Source organism: Trachurus japonicus, chromosome 17, assembly GCF_045865225.1.
Source record: "Trachurus japonicus isolate A0001 chromosome 17, Traja_1.0".
NCBI lineage: Eukaryota > Metazoa > Chordata > Actinopteri > Carangiformes > Carangidae > Trachurus > Trachurus japonicus.
The window spans coordinates 34,312,999-34,331,212 of NC_140923.1; the positions used below are offsets into that span (position 1 = coordinate 34,312,999).

At 42.2% G+C, this 18,214-nt stretch overlaps 1 protein-coding gene across 13 annotated transcripts in view; it reads right to left on the minus strand.

The window, feature by feature from the left end:
• Positions 1-5,542: 5,542 nt before the first annotated feature.
• The window catches only part of adgrl2b.1 (adhesion G protein-coupled receptor L2b, tandem duplicate 1), a 128,663-nt gene continuing 115,991 nt past the window's right edge, over positions 5,543-18,214 (minus strand). For 6 of the 13 annotated variants that reach the window (XM_085805539.1, XM_085805535.1, XM_085805538.1 and 3 more), the window contains 6 exons: positions 16,174-16,265; positions 14,620-14,788; positions 13,918-14,046; positions 12,451-12,547; positions 11,226-11,351; positions 5,543-7,654 (listed from right to left, as the gene is read on the minus strand). In XM_085805539.1, coding sequence (XP_085661665.1) covers positions 6,789-7,654; positions 11,226-11,351; positions 12,451-12,547; positions 13,918-14,046; positions 14,620-14,788; positions 16,174-16,265 — 1,479 coding nt within the window. In that variant the 3' untranslated portion in view covers positions 5,543-6,788. Of the gene's footprint in view, positions 7,655-8,304; positions 8,359-11,225; positions 11,352-12,450; positions 12,548-13,917; positions 14,047-14,619; positions 14,789-16,173; positions 16,266-18,214 lie in introns of all 13 variants that reach the window. The other 7 variants (XM_085805544.1, XM_085805542.1, XM_085805543.1 and 4 more) reach the window with 3 other exon arrangements.

Below are 18,214 nucleotides of genomic sequence, written 5' to 3' on the forward strand. Positions count from 1 at the left end.
GATATATAGAAAACATCTGTGTGAGCGATCAGCAATTAAATTCCACTGAATAAAACCAGGACAAAGCTCTTTCTTGAAGCATTTATATTCTATTCATGAGAAAGAAAATAAAGAAATCTCTGTCTTATTTATCAAAGATTTTTCCATCCGAGCTGTCTGTGACAATGCTGTCTTTAAATTGACAAATCAAAAGAGTCTTTGAAGTGGGACATACAGCAGAAATGACCATGTTTTATATTCATGTGTGTTTCTCACATGTTTGAAGTAAAGTCAGACATGCTTGACTGGAGTTCGGTCACACATTCACACACTTTTTTTTCACTCTCTCGCTCCCCCAGTCCTGCATTTTAAAAAATTGCAATCATTACATTTTGACTCAAATGACTAAAAACTGTGGGATCAATTGCTTAAATGTAGGAAAATTCCTCTCCTGAGCTTTTTGACTAATAGCAGTCATATGTTGTGTTTGTGTCTCAGGGGGAATGCATTGCTATTATTTTAACAGAGACAACCCAACAAAAACATGGGCCTCTGGTGAGTGTTTACTGTATAATGGGTGTGACAGGCTACCTTAGACCAACTCTGAGGTCACTGCTGGTGTTTCCTACGAGGTATGACAGTTTTACAACTGTGGGGTTTAGACTCGGATCATTTCTGACATGTTAGACTGCTGCCGCTCCCCGTCTGTCTCCCAATCTCTCCCCTTCTCTTTCTTTCACTTTCTCCTCTGACTCTCTCTATCTACACACACACACACAGAGAGGCAAGAAACGATATCAAGACTTTCTCAGACTGACTTCAAGTGGGCTCTTGAGCATATTTTAAGCCTTAAGTCATAATCTCTCATAATAGGCCTCTTTGTGAGAGTCGAATGAGGAAGCCCATATTTCTTTTTTAAACAGCCCTCATTTTGGACTGGGTTAGTTGTGGTGATACCCTAACAAGCATTAAAACAACAAACTAGAAATGTCATGAGGCTAAACTGAAGATATTTTGCAGCGCAGTTGGATTGCAGTAATTGCGCTGGAAGATCATGCAATGAAGCAGCTAATTTCAACAGCACAGCAGGATCTTGGGGTGCAACATTTTGTGGTTTGCTATATTGGTTTGTGCAGGGTTTTCCTCAACAACACATGCTCACACATTTACATCCATAACATAGCCTATAAGTAATTTATCCATTATATGCCACAAGCTATAAAAATGTGAGGAAACCTGATTTCTCCTTGTTTTTTCCCCCTCTTTCTGCAGGCAGGAGTTCTGGGTCTTTACTCGAGCTTTAAAATGCAGACAGAGAACTCAGAATCAACCAAGGCAGTGCAGTGTTTTTCAGTGGGACGGTGGCAGCAGAGCAAGAGCGATTCAGATGTTCTTTATCTTCCTGCTGCAGAGTGAAATGTAGAGGAATGTAAGCTGTACATTTACAGAGGCCCTGAGGAAATATAATACTCTTTCTGCATTGTGGCTTTGCTAATGTAATTATGCATAGTTCCTGCACTAGCTAAAGAAAAGATTTCGATCCAGGAATAAAAACATTGTCTGTAGGAACACCTTTTCATTTTCATAATAATGTTGTTATTATATTATTTTCAAGCAAGACCTCGGTGGAGCGGGTCAAAAAGCTGATTCTGTAAACATCATACTCATTCCAGCTTTGAGAAAAAGTTTAGAATAATTCAAGTGGAAAAAAAAATACCTCACATTTGCGTGCAGAGTATATACATAGGATGTATGCATGCATTCAGCACACGCACACAGATGCACGCACACACGCACACACACACCGCGATTTGGCCCAGACTCTGTGATCTGATTTTGAATGCAGCATTTTGTTTGATGTCTTTTTGATGATGGACATGAAATAATGTCCAAATCACCAGAGGCTGGAACTTCAAACAGATCCAAATGAAAACACGGTAATGTCTTCTCGGACTGAGCCTTATTGCGCCTTCATTTGCTACTGCCCCATGCAAGCTGGGCTTTGACTGGGGAAGAGATAAAAGATGAGTTGGAAAACGAAGCACTTTCATCTCCAACAAACTTTGACAACTTTTTCATTTGCAACACAAACACTGCGTGGCTAATATGCTGCATCATAGTATAATCAGATAATCACAGATGGTAATGTCAGCGACTCAACGAGGAGTCAAAGGTGGAGGGGAGATTCTTTGAAGACGATAAAGGGTTGGAAATCATCGCAGCAGGATAAGGAACGGCCAGGATGTGCTGATCTTTTTTTTTTTATATCAAGAACCCCTCAAGTCTTATTGGGCAAAAGGATGTGATCATAATGTTCAATTTCAGAATCCAATGTTCTCATAGGCTGAGAGAGCTAATGCAGAGCACAGGTGACTTAGTGATAATGAACCAATATATATGCATCATGCAAAACCGATCCTTGTGTTTGGGAAAGGGAGCTCAGCACATTCATTCATCACAATTTTCGTCTGTTATGAAAATGCAGACAGGGAAACTTCCCCTCCTCGCAGTGACATCACACCCCCCCCCCAAAGGTTTAGTCTCATGCAAAGCCTGTTGTGATTCTCCAGTGTTTATAATAAGGCAGCTTTCATAGACAATGCCGGCCCATTTTCCGGTGAACCGTGAACGGGTCATCAACTTTGCATTTAATTTGATTTATAACTGAAAGTGAGCCAAGTTTCCGTATAATTTACAGACTGGTTTGGTGTCTCTCAGGGCTTTTGGATGGCTCTGTGTAAACTGAGAGGCCGATGTTCAAACAACAAGGCAGACAGCCATAGTGGACTCAGAGCTTTGCCTTGGCCTCCGCATCAGCCTCCTGACAGCAAACTGGCACCCAGCTCAAAACTAATAAAGTGCACCACCCAGTTCCTACAGCGACTGCATGTACTGTACGTCTGCTGAGTGTCTGTGTGGTCAGTTGGAGCGAGGTACTCCTGGAAAGCCACGGCTGAGAGACTTGCTGCGATGCTGATCTGCTAAATCTACGATTTCAGTGCAAGCCTCGTTCGCTCTGTCTCCTCCTTGGATGATGTGCAACAGTTGAGCACATGGAAAGCTTTAGACACAGAGCCTGATCAGAAATGATTATGGCCCCTCTGGTTAAACTTCATAATAACTGTCATAATGTATGTATACAGTGAAGGTTAAAGGATCAGGCTGGGGATCCTCTGATTTTTATTATGGATGAAAATTCCCACAAAAAGAACAAATACAACTGTGAACCGATGCTACTAGAACAGAACTGGATCACTGACTGGGCAAAGTGAGCGACTGCTGAGGGGGCTCGAAAAGCCCCCACTTTATAACACATCATCTGTGCCTGCATAATATGAGGAATTTGCACCACTGACGTACAATATCAACTATGGCTGGTTCTCCCTCCTCCATCTTGAGGACTGGTCACAAAAACAGACCCTGAGAAAAAAAATCTTTCAAGGTCTATTTTCATTCATATACTTCATTTGTCGTGATTGGATTGCTCTAATCTTTCTGGAACAGGCATAAAACCTTGGGCATCATATCATGAATCTATCAAAGGAGGAATGTAAGGCTCTCTTTATTTATATCTATACCCATGCAGTAGGGTTAGGGTTACGATCAAAATCTTGTCCATAGACTCTCTGTCAATCTTTTCCGCTGTTTTGCTAACCCTCCACCTGGCCATGTGCATTTGTTACAATGAAGCCACCGAAAAATCAATACATGGAGCGGTGGATAACTTATATAACACATACAATGTTACGACGTGTCTATCTGTGTAGTCTTAACTGTCATAAACAAAAGATTACAGGTTATGGTGTGCGTTTGTGTCAGCCAGGTACTACACTGATGTAGGAAACGTTGATTTTCCCAACTCACAAGCCATGTAGTTAACTATTACTCTGGAGCTTTTTAATCAAGGTAGAAGTGTAGCATAGCCACAGGTAAAATCCTGCTTAGTTCCTCTTTAAAGCTTTAAAGCTCTGCTCGGTTTCTGATGCGATGATGAAACCGCCACAGCACAGTACAGTGGGGAACTGCAGGGGATCAACAACAAACTTCTTGCTCCGGGGTCCAAATTGAATGCAGCCATGAGTTGCCTTATGTGCGATAAGACTCACACTGTTGTCCAAAAACTATTTACACTTTCTCTCAGTTGCTGCGGCACAATCGTCAAAAAACGTGATCCCTCAAAACACAGTTCTCAAATTTATAATTCATTCTTTCACAACAGTTTCTCATTGCTTCCACACAGTAGTCCAAGGCAAAACTCAAACTATCTCCAGATAATCCAAGTGCTGCATTGCTTTAGGTCACAACGGATTGAACTGTTTTTCCATCGATGTGTGTAATTCTTCCGACATACTCACCGTGTAAATCTTAACACTGGAGTCAACTTTTCAAACACAAATCTAAAAGTAGGCTACATATATAGAAACAGTGAGCACAGAGGTATGTAGCATTCATCAGCTGTGGAGAACATTTGACCTTGGGAGAACTCACTGGACATAAAGAAACTCAAATTCTTTCACTGAGACAGTTTGTTTGACATTTGGCTGTTTTTACTTTGGCAGCTGAAGCTGTTGATAAAGTTATTTGCTCTGACTGAAGTTTATTTGTTCTTGATACAAAAGCATCGCTGAAGTGTTGTGCTGTTCTGAAGAAAAGTGGTGCGATGAGTGTTTCGAGGAGTCCAACAGTGTTTGAGAAAAACAAACTGAAGCAAGTGGTTGCTTTGGGAGACATGTTCCTTCATTACAATAAACATAGGCACCATAAAGCCCCATAAACCCAGCAATGTAAAAGGACACAACTGGTGTTCATTGCTGGGGTAAATGACTGTGACGTAGTTGTGGGTGTTCATCGGTTCTGGCTCTGATCGGGAGCCATGTAAACACGACACCCGGGTGAATTTCGGTGACGTCTTGGAGAGCAACACAAACAGTGTAAACAGAGCCTCCACCTGCCCAGCGTGGTGCTGTTAGACCAGACACACCGCTGCTGCACCTTCTGCTGAGAGCGTGCTGTGGTGGGGGTTGCGCTCAATAAGTTTTAAAAACACACAATCACCGACCGAAGCGTCTCACGTGGAGGCTCCAACACCTGCAGGGGCACCAACAGACACATACATTTTACCAATCTGCACGGCAACAAGCGGCTCCACGTTTGAATCTGTGTCAGTGCATGTGGTTGCTCTGTAAACTGCATGTGATGATGCCGCTCCCCACAGTAGTGCATGCATCACTTTTATTTTATCAGGTTAACCTGCACAAAAAAAATGCTTATATTAAAAAACGTTGTTTACGTATGTTTTGAGTAAAATTTGCTAAATATATTGAGCCTTTTTTTTTAAATAAAAAAAATATCTTTCAGTTACCAGTTTTGAAAGGATTCAGAGGAAACAAATGAAAGATGTCAGGATTTGGACGTTAGTTTTGGTCTTTTCACATGAATTGCTGACAATAACAAAAAATATACAATATCACCAGTCGTATCCTTTTAATTGTCATTTTGCCTCATGTATATGGATCATGGCAGGTTTTCAATGCAAAGTGAGAATAAGCGACCAGACGTCTGCGAACAAGAAAAAATTTCACATTTATTTGATATCAAACAGGAGTTGAATTAAATATCAGCTGATGATGGGCTCTTACAAAAGAAATAGAATGAACCTAATCAGTGCTGCAACAACTTTTCACACTTTCCAACCACGTCCTTTGTCCCCCCCCCCCCGCCCCCCCATTTTTTTTCTGAATAGCTCAGTTAATAAATTAATTTGTGTCAAAGGATGAAACATGTCCGCAAAAACTGCAGTATCGCATTGACACGAACATAACCCCTTAAAAACCTGACAATTTTCTTTCAAGTAAAATAAATTACACAAGTATCCAATTCACTCCAAATCTGTGCATGGCCCGGTGTTAACAAATATACTACTGGCAAAACTCATCATTCATGAAAGCAAAAGCACTTCACAAGCAGAGACGTGAGCATGATTTCATATGGACTGATATCGCTCAAAACTTTTTTTTTTCTTCATATTCAAACATACTACAACGAGTCAAGTGTGAGAGGAAAAAGCACATTTCCACCATTTTGATTAACCTTGTCTGAAGAATCGTATTAACATTGAAAGGGCATAACTACTGAATGGTTGCCATTTCTTTTTTCTTTTCTTTTACTTTTTTTTTTACTTTTTTTCTTGTATTTTTTTTTTTTTTTTTTTTTACGTTTTACACTAGTGGTACAGCAAAATATATTTTCTTTAGCTGTTACTTTGACAACAGTTAAATGTGCAATAGAGAAAATATAAGGCCTGAGTCTGAATTAGTGGTTTCTTTACTTTACAGTCCTGACTGTGTAGTGGAGCCACACTAGTTCTAGTTCTGTACTTCATGACTAAAAAGACCCTGGTCCTGCAAAGTCCCCCAGGAATATGTAAGGAGTTTCATAGTTCTTTGCTTGGAGGTTGTTGTTTTTTTTTCATTTGAATCCCTTATTCTTCAGCTCTTCTTTCAGTACAAGAGAAATGCCATACTTATCTGTGGAACAGCGCCTGGTGTTATTCTCTGCACCTCTTTAGTCCAACAGCAGAGCTTTCACAGTCCACATTTGTCTGGCCTCGGACGGACGTGTTTTGTGTGTTAATGAGATCTGTGTGCAAAAGTCATTTATTCATTCCGTTTTTCCCACCCAACAACATTTCACTTCCTGTCCTAACAGGAAGAGCATGCGGAGTGCGGAACCAGCCTCTCGCCGGCTGTCTTGACATCAACCAAAAGCACCCAACTGTTAAAACCTGTGCAAACAAACACGGCCCACGCTCAGAGGCTGGTAATGAGCTGCATTTGTCCGTCGGTGGGGGCTTCTCCCCCCTGTGCGCAGTCTTCATTGTTGGGTGGGATGATGCACCCGTCGCTGGTGCCTCGGTTTATGTGGTAGTAGGACAGGGGCTGCGGCGCATCGCCAAGCTCAGGCATGCTTTTATGGTAGGCATCCTCGCTCTCGCTCCGAGGTGAGAGGGAGAGCTCTTCCTCCTCCTCTTCCTCGGGGGGATACGGCGAAGCCGAGGGTGAGGGTGAGTCTCTCAAGTTTGGCATGCTGGTGTAAAGGGAGTCTCTATTATTATTGTTGGGTGAATGGGAGCCCATGTCCTCCACTGCGGTAACAGTCTCAGAGCCATGGCCACCCTGCCCCTCCAGGCGCCTGGGGGCCTTCTGGGCGCTGTAGAGCAGGGAGTGAGTCCTCTGGGGCAGGAGGGGGGCCTCCAGCACCTCCTTGTGGTGGGGGTGCAGGAGCAGCTCCAGGGTGGCGTGGCCTCCTCGTCCACTTCCTCTCTGGGGGGATGAGGCCTCGGCGTGATCCGCCACGATGGCGTCGTCCTCGCTGCCGCTCCCGCCCCCGCCCCGGTCCACCGTCACTCTGGTCTGAGGAGGCGGGGCTCTGTCCCTCGGGGCGTCGCGCCCTTTGGGGACCACGCGGGGTCTCAGGTTGTTGTGGACTATCTCGGATATGATCATCTTCTCGAAGGCGACGTCGTCCAGGTTGAGGCCCCCCAGGTCACCCGCGGATCGAACGCCCACGGCCTCATAGTCGTCGTCTCGCAGGGAGTAGCTGTTGTTGAAATTGCCGTTGAGGGGGAGGGTGTCCATGGCGCTGATGTCCCTGCTGTTGCTCAGAGAGTGCTGTCCTGCAAAGGAAGGCAGAAGGAGCATGTGAGACATCATTTTCCGCCTTTTGAGAGAACAGAACAGTCTCCACTACACCATCCACGTATACTTGATACTGCTCAGGACACTTCACTCTTGTGCTCTTTGATCTCTGGCTTAATTTTTTATTTTATATAGATACAAAAACTTCTAAAATTCAAAGGAGAACCCAATTAGCTCTCCAGCATGTCCATCCTCATTATGGCTGAATCTCATTATAGCCAATCTAAGAAATTATCCTGAACAATATTGGAGAAATGAGAACAAGCGATGACTTAAAAAAAATATATATACACTGTAGCAACACATTGTAAAGCAGCTGATGACCAGGTAACAAGACAACGGCATACAAAAAGCAACCGACAAGGATAAGAGTAACAGAAATAAAAAAATAAAATAAAAAAATTACAAGCTGATGAGGAAGTGTTGTGACATTAACAATGAATAAAACATTCCACCTATTAAAAGAAGGCAAGACAAGAGAGTAATGTTGAACACAGATGTGCCAGCCACCTCTCTGCACTGGGGCCCCACAAGCACAGCAACAACCCCCACGCACACACATACACACCACACACACACACACACACACACACACACCACGACAGACAGGCACGGTGCAATGACTCACTTTGCCACCACTCACATCAAGTGTGTCTGCTCAGGCTATCTGGCCTAAGAACAGCTGATGTGCAAAAAAGTAAAACAGATGCTTTTTTTCAATTGCAGCAGAAACAACAAAATCACTGAAATAAGACAAAAGTGGAAGCTCGTAACATCCAGCCTGGATTCAGTCGATCCAGCTCAGATTGTGTCCTTGCAGTTAACTATAATTTAACCTATGTGATGCTCTTCACAAATTGTTGTAGCTGGATGGAGAATGACAGTGAAATTATGCGTTTAACAGTTTGAGAAGGACAAATCAAGGACGACTGAATCCTGGACTCAGCAGGTGAAAGGGTTCAGCAGCAAGCACAGTCTTTTTTTAAGTCTACTGAGAAAGAGAGAACATTTTCCGATTCACAGGTTTTTTTTGGTTTTTTTTCATTCCTGAAATGTAAAGAACATCTATCGGCATTATGTTTGCAAAATGAAGACATACACACACACAAAATGGAGAACTGTTATTATTCTCAGGGCTATGACTAAGCTCAAATAGCAGGGAGAAGGGGAAGGGGGGAGGGGGGGGGGGTCGTTTGGTTTGATATGAGGAGTTTACTGAATTTACTGGGTACACTGTGAGACTGTACGTGAAGGCCTGACATTTTAGAGAGAGAGAGAGAGAGAGAGAGAGAGAGAGAGAGAGAGAGAGAGAGTGAAGGAGTGATGTCGTCACTCTACTCAGACAAAAAAATAAGAGTGAAACTGTAGTTGTGGGTTTCAAATGGATGTGTCAGAAAATGGATGATGGCAAATGAGAGTGAAAAAAGAAACCTCTGAAAACAACATCAAAGACTTCTCTAAAAAAAAAAGAGTGACAGGAGTGCATGGAGCAAAAGGGCACAAGGAAAAAAAAGAAAAAAAAGGGGGGGCTGGGGATTATTAGACATTTCTCTGAATAGATTCTACTTCCAAATTTGCATTTGTCTATGCGCAGGCAGTGGTTTTTATTGCAGACAGGTATTGTCTACCGGGAGAAGAGGGGGAAATGATGTGAACAGAATTCAACTGGACACGGCAACAGCTGCACTCTGGGAACCGTTCCAGCGAAGATTCATCCAAGATGTTCTCCTTACAGATTTTACTGCATCAGACGAACATCTGCAGAGTATTACTTAGTATTAATACACTTATAATAGAGGACACGCTCATCCTCTTTTGCAGGGAGCTAAATGTAATGACTATAGCAGAGGAAGTTTTTCAAAAAAAGGCAATGTTAAACTTGACAGTCTCTCGGCGCGGATTTCATACTTGGTTGGTGATCTTCACACCAGGTTTTGACATTTGTGTGTCACACCGCTGCCTGCTCTTCTCAAACTGGTTTCCATATGTGAAACCTTTGAATCTTGATTTTTCTTTTTTTTCTTTTTTACCCCCCTGTTTGTCACCGCTTCTTTTGATCGACTGTTAAATAAGTGGGGTTAGTGTTTCCTCTGTGGGTTTAAACCCGGCTAAGTACGGCAGGTTGGGGAAAGAAAAAGTCTTTCAACAGGTAGAGGAGATGTTTACGCTGACACTCAGAATTACCTGCTAATTAAATATTGCCACTTTTTATCTATCTCCTGCGCTCCACTGTTAACATGCAATTATGCTACAATGATTAAGTAGGTAAACATTTTAGGGCAATAAAGCACAAGCTGTTGACTCACACACACACACACACACACACACACACACACACGCCTACTTCTGTTTCTGACTCTGCTGCTGCTGAGCTAAAAAAAAAATTAATAAATAAAAAATCACAAAATATCTTTGATTTTCTGTGGAAGCATTGTTTTGTTTCAACCCTGCTTCATTATCTCTGAGTGTGAGGTGCCCTCATTGTGCTGGGAGCGAGCTTGCAGCACAAAACAAAGACCACGATGGCCATGCTGAGGTTAAAGCTATATGTTACTGCACATCCTCTCCTGATGCTCTTTCACCATACTGCTGTTTTTGCACATTCCCTTTTATCATCAAATGCTTGAATATCTGAGGGCTATGACTCTGCCCGCATTGCGTCATGTGGTTCTGTTTTTTTCCCCCTTCTATTCTTTAATTGGGTTTCTTCTGCTCTGCCAGCGAGGAACTAGGTCAACATAAACACTGACATGATTTTAAATCAAACTTCAAAGTAAACTATACTAAATGTAAAGATTTCAACATGTAAAGATATCAAGCATGCATCCAGGGTGAGAGCATAAATGATCTAGACCAGTGTGTAAAGCTGGTACTCAACAGAGAGGAATTCCCATATGCCTGCTCAGTAGAAGAGATAAGATAGCATTGACGTCTGTGAGCTTTATCTCCCTCTGTGTTTACAAAGGAGAAACTTGCGCAGATAAGAATTACAGAGAAGGTGTGAATGAAGAAGAACGAAAGGTAAGTCTTGAGTAATTATTCTCAACATTTTTCATTCATGCTGTGCCACAGCCACAACCTCAGGAGTTTACTTGTTTTCAATAAACCCAACACACTTAAAAAGGTATAGTTTGATATCTTGGGAAATAAGCTTGTTGGCTTTCAGGCAGAGAGCTACATGAGAAGGTTGATACCACCGTCATATCTGCAGGTGAAGGTTAGATCTTAGCATAAAGACTTGAAACAGGGGGAAACAGCTCGCCCGGCTCTGTCGAGTATCTCTACAGCACATTGATCAACATGCTCCATCTGTTTTGTTCAGCTTTTGTAAAACCTCAAATATAAAAATGATAATTTGCTGTTTATAGGCGATTGTGTGCTAGTCTGTTTCTTGGTGCATGAACGCCCCCGGCAAAGATGGAGTGGGATCAATCTTCTCATCTAACTCCTCTTCAGAAAGCGAATATGTGCATTTCCCAAAATGTTGAATTTCTGCTTTGAAACAAACACAAGTGGTTGCAATAACAAAGGTGGAGGGCGGATGTGCACCTGGGGAGTGAAAGGCCGGTGGAGAGGGGGTGTTGCACACCACTGTTTCTGCCAGGAGGTTGTTATAAGGGTTAGTGTCGTGTGTTCGGAGGAGAGGGTTAGTTAGGAGGTAGTTGCCAGTCATCCCTGAAATAACAGGAAGAGAGAGGGAGAGACAGAGAGAGAGAAAAATCAGGGGGGGAAAAACAGCAAAAAGGAAAAAAGAGCTGGAAGTACAGTATTGTACTTCATGGTCTGTGGTGGTGCACTGGGTAGCTGTCGACATAAACAAACACTGACATCCACTGTCCAGAATCTGACGCCACGAAAGATTTATGACCTGCGATCCATCTGCCTTCTGTTATGGACGGAGCAGCCATCGAGACATTGGTCAAAATGAAAACATTATCCAAACAGTTAGCCGACGTAACTGACAAACAACATTATCGCGTGGTGTTGACCAAACAAAGCGCAGCAACACAAATCAGCTGCAGTGTTTATGTGAAACAAGTTCATCTAAACAAACTCATCCAGTCGAGACACCAGACAAAACATGTCTAAGTGGCCTGCCATGAATAATACAGTATCCCCCCATCATCCTCCGTGTGCTTGTGTAAATCCTCAAGAATGTAATAACTATCCTCAGTCATTTGGACGGATCTCTGAGAGACTCTGCGCTGGCATGTGTACTTCTTTAAAAAAAAAAAAACTAAACTAATCCATAACTACAGCCAAATCTGGGCTGGCACAGTCTAGAGCCTGAGCTTCATGCTGCTGGGATCCGTCCCAAAACCTGCTCTGACCTTGGCCTGACTTTGCTCATCTCTCCTCCCTACCTTCACCGTGACAACCACTCCAAGGGTGAAGTCTAGTTTGTCGCCAGCCAGGATCATTACATCATGAGCTCGCGTCCTCGACGGCAGCCACTAAACATCACGCCTCCTTTCTGCCTCCGTTCCTCCTCTTTTAGCCGATCCCATCGAGCAGAAAAACTGCAGGAAAACTCGGTGAACTTTTGATACGCAGACAAGGATTTATCGCTGCTTTTTTTTTGATCGTTTTAACGATAAGAGAAATGCAAAAATTAAATTGAGTTTTATCTTCCTGTTTTTTTTTTCCTCCCTAAGCTGCCACAGAGCCACGTAGGCTGCACCCATTGAAGTGTTTATTGTGAATTCAGAGCCTCGTCACAAAGAGAATAGCGTATGTGTCTCGTCTGGAGCGGGTGGAAGAAAGGGTTGCTTACCCTGGTTGAGTGTGGAGGTGCTGTTTATGTCTCCTGAGATGAAGGAAGACTCCGACTGCTTCCTCACCGTGTCATTCCACATCCGCCTGATGCGGCTCTGGGGGTAGAGAGAAAAGCAGCCATTGATCAGTCATTCAGGGCTTTCGGCCCTGAGAATCGAGAGGCTACGTGGGTTTGCGATTCAAGTCTACACTTGTGCACAGGATTCAGCCCCTTGATGACACGGCCGTGCTACACTGAAACAAATGGAATCTTACAGCTTGTAATTTGAGAGATCGACGCAGAGGGACTATTTTTTTCCCCCCTCCTGATAGAAAAAGCAGAAGCTGCCATCAAATTCCCAGAAGCGCTCTTAAAATGGATCTCAGAGTCAAAATAAAAGATATTATAAGAGACTTCTGCGGCCAGTTCAACTGTACCATCTTATCCGTTTTTTGTTTTTTTTCTAAATCCAGTCTACCCACCAACCAAAAAATATATTTTCACTCTTTTAAAAAATCTCATTGTAATGCTGTCTGTCAGCTAGCTGCATTGTACAGTAACACTTTTGATCTAAAAATCAATACCATGCCTTTATAATATGAAACCTTGGCAAACTTGATAACTAAGCTGTAACTTCTCTATATGAAGCCTAAAATCAGTCCACTTCAGTTTCATTTGATCATGTGTAAATTCATTCTTTAATCTAACAGCGCAATGAAAGGTGCTGGACAGGAAAACGGGTCAGCTCAGCAATAAGAACATAGTGACTCTGACTGCTGTTGCCAAACTGTGTATTTGGCCGAAAGAATCGAGAGACTCGGCTATAAAATTATAAAATTCAAGTGCAAGGTTGAAAATAAACTGAAATCTTTAAGGCTTTACTAAAGAAGAAGATTGTCAATGAATCCACTGAAAGACCAAAACCGATAGTTTGTCCCCAACAGCTTTCACACTGGCTGCCGTCCTAAGTATGGCCGACTATGTGGGGGACCTTCAGTATACAGTATAATTTCATTTTTAAAGGGGAAAATAGTTATTAATCAGGGCATTGTAGATTTTTGGAAACATGAGCTCACTATTCACTCACGGGAGTGAATAGTGTAATTGTTGGATTCTATTTTCAGTCGAGGATTAATACACATTTGGTGCACCAGCGAATAATTACACCATGGTGTCGTACGTGGGATTGACTTCAAATAATATACAGTGTCCCTGTTCAACACAATGAGGGAACATGTAAGGCAACAGTGTGTATCACTGAGGTTTTGGCTACACAGACAATACTTGAGGTGAATTTGTTTTGGTGTCTTTGTGTTTTTTGTTCCCAATTAAAACTAAAGGAAATCACCAGACTTCTCAATATTTAAAACACTTCTTTTGTGGAAAACCAAATCCACTGACATATAAACTGAAATATGACACTACACCGATGGCTCTTTTAAATCCCGATACACATGTACTGTACTCCCAGGGCTGCCCACGTACCTGTGTGGCAGATGAATAGCGTGCGGTGGATCGAGACGTGGCTGTCTTGGCTGAACTGTGGGGGCCCTCGGATGGCAGCGCGCCGCAGCACTGGGACTGACGGAAACATTTGCTGTACTCTTTGCGGACCTGCAGAGGAACAAAGGTTCAGGGCACACTGAGCACACACAGACAGCAACGCAACCCCATCACCCCACCTCACGAGAGTTGCAAATCCCAAATCCTTATCAAATGCCATCCAGCTGACAGCAGCTTAAATGCCACAGACTTGGAGATGAACACTGTGAGAACATGTTGAAACCTTATAGAGAGTAAGCACTTTAATAATGTGGATGTTTCTAAATGAGACCGGTAAATATATAATGATAATTTTCATTATTGATTAATGAGTTGTTGTTTTTTAAAATGGCAATCACAGTCAAATGTCTAGCTTTGTCCAACATTACTACCATTTATGGCAAAGAAATGCAGCAGATTCTCATATTTAAGAAGCTGGAGCATGGAATTTTAAGCTATTTTTGTTTCAAAAATGTATTAAAATACTTCCAGATTAATTGTTGATCAATTCATTAACTTGTCTATAATGTCTTCAAATTTCTGGTTTAATCCAAAAGCAGCAAATCCAGAACCCAAACGATATTCAGATAATAACAGTGGAAAACAAGTCAAGGAAAGTGGAAGTATTGGTTGATAGAATTTTACCTTCTTCTGCAGGAGGCAGTGGAAGATGAAGATGAACATCCCTTGCAGGGTGTTGAAGATGGTGAAGAGGTATGCCATCACGATGGAGGATTCATTGAGGAAAAACAAGCCGAAAGACCACGTGAGCCCCAAAAGACAGAGCAGGGCGAACGCTCCCAAAACCCACGACCTGCGAGAGAGAAAGACAGAAGAGAGACATAAACAAATGAAAAAAAAACAAACCAAACCACAGAGGATTTCATTTTTCCTCGGTTTGACGTTTCTCTCCTCCTGCACAACATGCTGTAAAAAAAGAAGGAAGAACTACAGCCATTCTGCGTTTGTACCAGCAGTGGTGGTGTGCTGCTCTGTATAAACAATGATGCAAAGGTTTGGAATGAATGTGCATTTGGTTATTTGACACTAAGTCCAAAAAATATGGAGTTGATGGCTACAGAAAGTGCAGACGCAGCAGGATTTTTTTTGACAGCTTCCAGGAAAGCCTAGACAAAATAAGATAACTTAACAGTCAGTTTCAATGACAACGGCAGGGCAGATACTGATACACGAGAGGGAAGTGAGCCACTCCGAGGAAGATACGGTGAGGAGAGAAAAAATGGGACCACAGCGTGTCACAGAGAGAGGGTACACAGAAAAGTGAGAGGCTGCTGAGAGCGATGTCTGATTAGATCCGCTATCCAGTTTTAGCCACTGTTGATACAGGAATATTTTTTGGGGGGTCTGAATGATCATATTTAATTCCAATTATTTCCACTTTTTTGTGCGGAGTTACACATTTGACACCCAAACTAAATGCAGACTCAGGATAGACCCTAATTAGGAGCCGTTCATGAGTTTTGACTGCTTCAGATAATGTGTGAAGTCCAGCATCCAAATGCAAAGAAATGCAGGTTGTCTGAGAGCTTAAAAAACAAGCCTCGCAGCCAACTTATGCCTTTTTTGGGTTTGGACCAAAATCTGAGTGGCTGCCTAAAAATCAAACGCCCACATAACATATGTTGACCTGAACTCAGACATATTGTTGAACAAGAATCCAGGCACAGAAATGGCCAGGGATTTGTCTTTTTATCGAGCATATGCAGCCCAATGGAAGAAGGGAAATGGAAGGTGGGGAGGGGAGGGGGGGGGTCCGTTTTTACCATCGTTAAATCTACGAGGGTGGTTGAATCCATTTTCTAAGGAAACCTGTAAACTATGCCAGCACAGGAGCAAACAGATAGCAAAGGTCAGATACGCAGTTATGAAGGAATAAAAAAGGCAATATAACTCCACATACTGTAGTACAAATACTGGAATCATAAAATAACTAAAAAGGAAGCACCTATGGACCAAAATAACACCTGAAAGGAAAAATTATTGGTTTAAGAGCAGAGAAAAATCAAATAAACGCTTAGGTCAGAGGCAGCATTTGAAATTTTTTGGGAGGAGGAGAGCAGCAGTAATGGTGCGTTTTATTATTCTCTTTCACACATGCATGCGTCAGCCTCACACACACAGTCTCAAACCAAGCATCCACAGGCCGGCCACCTCATCTCCTTGAGTGACACCCCTCACCTGATACCCCCCAGCCTGGAAGAGTCGGGTTTCATGGAGGTGGAATGCTTCACCATCTTGTACATCGTCACCACCAGGAAGATGACATTGACCTGTCAAAACAGACGCGTATCAGGGTTAACAGACTGCACTTAGAAAGGCATCAGATTTCTGCTGCTAACAGAGGAGGAGGAGGAGGCAGAGAGAGCTCAGACCACCGAAAATACACTATTACAAATGAAGATCCACATAATTTTAATTAGTGAAATTTTCATACAATTTAGTATTTTCAGAAATATTATAAATGAAAGTACTCAGTGGAGAGAAATAGACCCTGAGGATGTGAAACTATTATACAGTATATGACATAATCCATTTTTCATTACTCATTGTGTAGCATGTAAGCAACATTTATTGCTAAAGTGTTGATTTTATATAGAGCCACCCACAACTGATGTTTTTTTTTTGTTTTGTTTTGTTTTTTTTAACTTCCAAGAACCCATATTGGAAGAAACTTTCACCATGTCTGTTTTGTCCAAACAAAATCTTCATTTTTAAGAAGCTGCAAACATAAGATGTTCAATATATCTAAATTATATCTGTCAATAGAAAAAGTTATCACTTTATTTTCTGCCAGTAAGTAATTGTTTCAGTTCCTCTTGTATTTACTGCAGAACTCTTCATATTGATTTATCAATATGTTAATTTGTAAAGTAACTACAGCTGAAAATAACTGTGGTGGTAAAACGATGCATGAAATGTAAATGCCCAGTTGCAGAACTTGAGTAAAAGTGCTTTTGGTCCCAGTTCATCAGTGGTTGCCAACAAACAGTTGTTATGTTTCACTTTGACTTAGGGTATTGCTTAATCTATGGTGGTTTTGGCTCTGCATATCGAGCGTCAACACCGGCATACCTTTACTGAGAGGAATATGAAAATTTAATGCCTTGGTTCAGATCATAAAGTACGCTGACTTCCAAGGAGAAAAACAACAGTGCGAGGTTATTGCTTTGGTCTACTCCACACAGCTTTGGCCTTCAACGTAAGCTGCACTGAGAGTTTCTCTTCCCTCTCTCTTGTTTGACATTATACTCAATCCCGATGTGCAAATCCTCATCAAATATGAGCATGTATATCTGATGGCGTCCAAACACATCTGATGCACGGCGGGCGAAAAGCTCCAGAAAAATACTGAGAGGAAAGAACGGGACTGAGTGCCATATTTTAGAAACATTTTTTACCGAGGCCAGGAAAAACATTTAAGTGATTCAAGCCATACATCGAGAAAGGTTTCCATGCTCTCAGGATGTCTCTATGTAAGCACTGCAGGGCTCATCGCCACCAAGGGAAAGGAAGGAGATGTGCTTCAATTTGGTCCAATAACATATTAAACCTTTGAAATTCAGTACTGTAAATAGTCACTGAAAAAAAAGTAGATCCATACTTTTATTTTACTAAAAGGTTATATCCCATATTTGCTCCAAGTCAGCATTTTTCAAGCATGAGCAATATACTGTACTTGAAGAAAAATAAACGCAAATATAAAAAAGCATAAGTTGGCAAGAAAACAAAGTATAATGATCCAAATGTAGTTTTTCTCAGTTTTTCAAAGACTTCATTTTCAATTCATTCGCAAATAAGAACAAAGATGCTCTTTATTATCCCACATGGATGCATTCGGAAACACTACAAGGAAAACAGAAAAGGCTTTTTAAATGGAAACGAAGAGTGTGCGCGCAAAGCAGATGGAAACCAATAACAGCGGGGGGAACGATGAGAGAAAAAGGAGTGGCTAAGAAGACAGAAAGAGGCTTTTAGATCACAGCTTAGAGTAATGCCGAGTTTTGTCTGTCAGCCACCAGGGCCGACTTACATCCGCATGAGTCGAGTGGCTGGAGATGCATTTAACACTGCTGCAAGTGATGACAAAGATCTGATGAGACAAGACGGACGGATGGACAGAGAGGCAGGAAGGCACTCTGCAGAAAGCTCAGGCAAACCGCACAGCACACGGACCCCCCCCGCACCGAAACACCTCCCACCCCTTAACGCCTGGTCTCCG